Below are 4,884 nucleotides of genomic sequence, written 5' to 3'. Positions count from 1 at the left end.
TGTGTGTGAAAGAGAGAGAAAGAGCGCATGCGTGCATCGACGTCCATGACTGCTTGCTTTAAACTGAATGAGGACATGAATGATGACACGTGTCAAGCGCGCTGCATGATGAACGTGACTGTCTGGTGCGTGACTGCACTGCTGTGTGTGTGTGTGTGTGTGTGTGTGTGTGTGTGTGAGAGAGATAAAGAGAGCCCGCCTTCAGTCTGACACTTTCGGGGCTCTTGAAGCGACCAAAAAAAATGTGTTTGCCTCGATACTTCATTTAACAGCTGCCATTTCAACTCCCACACTGCTATTATATTGGCAGCACACACACACACACACACACACACACACCTACACACACACAAAGAGCTGTTAGCAGCAGTGTTAAAGAGTGATGGTCGCTCAATAGATGCAGTGTTGAGGTCTGATAAAGGACCATTTATGCTTCCCTTAAAGCGAATATTGAGCTCTCAGAAGCACCTTTACATTGGTGCAAGGTTCTGGCTGTTTGTTTGAGTCTCTTCGTTCAGCAGATATTGTTGTTGCTCCTGTGAAAAAGTCATGTCAATAAAAACAAGAAGAGTGCCAAAGGTGCTTAGAAGATACACGCTAAGTTTTGGGAGATAGAGAGACTTTAAATCATATTTACTTCTTTTACACGCTCTTCTACTCCTCTCTTTAGCTCTTAAACTTCCCTCGTACACGGTTCTATTACACAGATTTTCAGTGTAAAGGCACTGACCTTCGCTTTCTTTGCTCTTGGTTCTTTGGAAAGTTTGCAGCCCTCAGTTAAAACTGATGCCGGTGCTGCTGCAGGTTGAACAGAACAGGTGACTCACATTGGATAAAAGCCTCGGCCAAAGCATCTGGAACATAAACACAAATATCTGTGTGTGTTGTTGCGTTGCAGGCAGGAGTGTAAGAAGCTACGCGAGGAGCTGAGAGAGGAGCACGAGGAGGACAAGGCGTCAGCATTGGCTCAGCTGGCACAAAGCAAGGAGCAGGAAATGAGCAACGCCAGGGAGAGCTGGCAGAGGAAAGTGGAGGACCTGCTGGAACAGGTACGACCGCTGCTGTTAACTGCGTGGAGAAGGATAAAATCACACCACGATGAAATGTTTTTGGTGTTTTATACCGTTTACAAAACTCTTAAAGGAGAAATAATGTCCAAATAGTCCTGAATATAGAGGACATTAAGTGGTAGCAGCCCCATTAACTGGTTAAAGATTGTTTTAATGTTCAACTTGGGCTGCTGATGTCTGAACACAAAATACCAGATACATACAGCCTGTAGTTGAATGGCTGTAATTATACAAGTAGTAAAAAAAATCAATAGGGAGGGAGAGAGAGGAAGAGAAAGGCAATAAGAGCAACTGCCTCTCTTCTAAAGCTTCTGTTGCCCCTATGAGTAAGACCTCCTGTCTGAGCCAGACTGACTTATTTCTTCCTCGCACTGGTGGACAAATTCACTCACACATTCATTATTTCCTGCTGCGGTAAATACAGCAGAGCAGGCTGCCGTTGCTAATGACCGCCCGGTAATATTAATGCAGCGTGACCAAGCTCTCCCGTGGTCATCGCACGCCCAGACAAACCGTGTCGATGGCTTTATTTATGCTCATCTCTGCATGCCGCGTTCAATCGGTGCTGTCGGTTGCCGTCGCATCTGTGCTGTCCATCAGCTCCTATCTGGTGATTAAAGCGTCCGCTTCACGCCTCGCAATCAGCAGAACCGTACTTATTTTGTCAAACTCAGAGCAGCGGTCAGTCTCGTCTCTGACTGAAGATGCTGTTTGGAAATCAAATGATGGTGCAGACTCTTTCTATCATATCAGTGCCGGAGGAGGCCTTCATACGTGGGCATTAACTTTTATAGAATATGACTTTACTTTTGCTCACGTAGGTTTTCAAAAGTACAACTACAGCAGACGTGTCTCAGCATTTAAATAGGCCCAAAGCCATGTGTGCACCTCTTCATCTTCAGCTAGGACTTTAGAAGAAGGGCATGTTTTTGGTGTTACCCAGTACAATTTCAAGCAGGTTTGGTAATAAAAGCCCCAGAGTACAGAATATATAACCATACGCTTGTGTTAATAAAGCTATCCAACACTATGACACATTGTATGATTCATGTCTTAGTCATAATATCATTTCCAAACGTGGGCCGCAGCTATTGAGACTAAGCTGCGCTGGCTTCTGTTTTTGCTCCACTGAGGATCCTTCTTTGCTGCGCGTGGTAATCCCATGTATGACGATCTGTAAGTTGATCCAGAAGGTGATGAATTCATCAACATAGATTCCAACTGTGTTTCAACACATTAATCATTTATGATTTAAGGCCCAGCTGGTCTCACCTGTGCTCAAAGTTACAGAATTTATTTCAGCTTTCTTCCTGTCAGTTTGCTCCGAGGAACTTTTGGTAAAGCTGACAAGGTTATCGTCCCCGGGCAAGAGTAACTTTGCATCCTGCCAACAAGTGTTGCTGTTTCTAGACAGAGAGGACAAGTGTGATCTTCACACAGCAGCTGGTTGACCTTTCGGTAGCACATCATAGGTCGCCCAAATCATGGATGTAATCCTCCCTACTCACATTAAGCCTCTTTATCTAATTTGCTTTATTGGCATGACCACAGTTAAACACAAAACTGCCAAAGCAGTGTGTCCAAGGTTGTATTTTCTTTCTGCTATCTGTCCCAAACATTCATTGTCTTGAGCTGTCTAGACAGACTAATTTGGTAAATCATGCTGCTTTCTCCCAACAATGAATTATGCTGCTGCATTCGCTGCACTACAGCGTTAGCAGAATTTTTATAATGCACTGCTGTGAATTACAAACAGTTTGTTTACAAAAAGTATAAAACTTTATTGCTCGAGGCTTTAAAGAATTACAAACATCTTAACACGGCAACATTTGTTTAAAGCTAATTGATTTCCCCTCCCTCTTTGCCCTTCTCTGTTGTTCTGCTACATAAAGATGCTGCTCCCCAGAGACACCCTAAACTTCCTTATACTTCTGCCTCTGCCTGTTTATTCTTCTCCCTAGATCTCCCTGTTGAAGCAGAGTCTGGAGATGCAGCTGTCCCAGTCGCAGTCGTCGCTGCAGCAGCTGCAGCACCAGTTCAGCCAGGAGAGGGAGCACCTGAGGATGCAGCTGGACGAGCTGCAGACGGAGCACCAGAGGCGACAGCAACGTCTGCAGGAGGTCCACTGCTGCTCCATGCAGGACATGGAGCACGCCCGGCAGAGGGACCTGAAGGTAGGTGGTGGCGAACATGCACACACTCACAAACGTACATACCGGTATGTAAACACATTGCTATGTTTCTTGGCCTGTATCAGTGCAATAGTGTGAAACTGTCAGCATGAACGTGTATTTATTGCTTCTGATGCACCTCCTCTTACATGAGTTACTAGAGCACGAGAGTCAAACTAAACAGGGACCAGTTTAAATGGATTTTTGAGGCGAGTACTAATAATGATATTTGCAAATTTAACCACGATATGTACAGAGTGGGAATTTTTACCGTTGAATTTATCACTGCCCTGGGGTAGGGTAAACCACTGGTTCTCAACCTGGGGGTCTGGACCCCCACTAGGGGTGGCTAAAGCTTCACAGGGGGCCGTGAAGCTTCCTGATTTTAAGGGGTGTTAGAAAGCTTTTAAAAATATATATATAAAACAGGCCTATATTTCAACAATTTATTTATCTCTGTGAAGAAAATGTAATGAAATTGTTATTTTTAAAGTTCAGATTATAATTTAAGGTATAAACTTCACAGGATGAAGACCTGAGAACAATCTTGAATTCACTATTTGGTTTTATTACACAGTTTATCAGTTCTTCTGTACTCTTATTGTTATGCATTTAATATCATTTAATGTAAAATGTCCATAGTCAAGGGGTCGTCAGTTTACTCAATGATAGAAAGGGGGTCACTTAAAGGTACATTGTGTAGGAAGCGAGATTCAATTGTCCTTGCTTCCAATAAAGGGGTGTATGCAGCGAAGGCTGGGGCCTGGAAGGGGCCTGGAGGTGAGCCACTTATCGAAGTTGTCTTTCCCGCGCCCATTACACCCAGCACTTGAGTGGTGGAATACTTCCAGTAATTTATCACAACACCTCGGTGACACATACACCCAACATTTCTCGAGGCTTCGCCCCAGCCTTCGCTCACACTTACACCAACCACCCAGCTCTGAAGCATACCAGGGCAACTGCCCTTCGACTTTAGACGGTCCATGATTTACTGTGGGGAAAGGCAGGGAACTTCTTTCTCCCTTCATTAGGCTCTTTTCCACTGGGAAAAGGCCTACCCCGCGATCGTTGACGCCTCGTTTTCTGAATACGCAGCGGTCACGTTGCCTTTTTAATTCCCTTTTTCGCTTTTCTTCCCCGACGATAATTCCTTGTCCGGTGGCTGCGGCATAAGTATGATCCTCCCATTATAAACTAAAGTGCAGTGGCAGACTTTCAAATGTGCCAGGGGCAGTGAACAAGCGCCCTCTCCACCTGAGTCTCGCTTCTTCGTTATAGCTGGTTTCAGTCACCGTGACGTTCCGGCGCCTGCGCAGGCGACATACTTGCGTTGTTCGGCAGCTGAACAGGTAGGAATAGTGCTGTATGTCCCTCTCCCGGCGATTTGTAGTTTTTCAAAATGGCGGAACGACATGGAATCATTTGCACACCCAGTGGACCTCTGACTCGCAATTGTATATAGAGGAACTCAGATCCAGAGGACAGACACATTCTCGCTACGAGATAAGTCAGATCCATTGGCTAGAGGTAACGTTACATCGCCCAACATGAGGACACATTTTGAATAAAGACATTGATTCTAGCAAATAAACAATACTTAAAATACTACACATTGTCCCGTTAGAGGAAAACGGTTGTGA

General features: G+C 44.8%; 1 protein-coding gene across 1 annotated transcript in view; it reads left to right on the top strand.

Annotated features, from left to right (window-relative positions):
- fam184a (family with sequence similarity 184 member A) overlaps nt 1-4,884 on the top strand; it is a gene marked incomplete at its 5' end in the record, with an annotated part of 80,745 nt that overhangs the window by 35,355 nt on the left and 40,506 nt on the right. The window contains 2 exon segments of the mRNA XM_035678223.1: nt 899-1,049; nt 3,032-3,244. Coding sequence (XP_035534116.1) covers nt 899-1,049; nt 3,032-3,244 — 364 coding nt within the window.

Source organism: Morone saxatilis, unplaced genomic scaffold, assembly GCF_004916995.1.
Source record: "Morone saxatilis isolate NCDOM2014 unplaced genomic scaffold, NCSU_SB_2.0 Contig7, whole genome shotgun sequence".
In the NCBI taxonomy this organism is placed as follows: domain Eukaryota; kingdom Metazoa; phylum Chordata; class Actinopteri; family Moronidae; genus Morone; species Morone saxatilis.
Note: the sequence above shows the minus strand (reverse complement) of the source record. Positions and strands in the feature narration are given on the sequence as shown.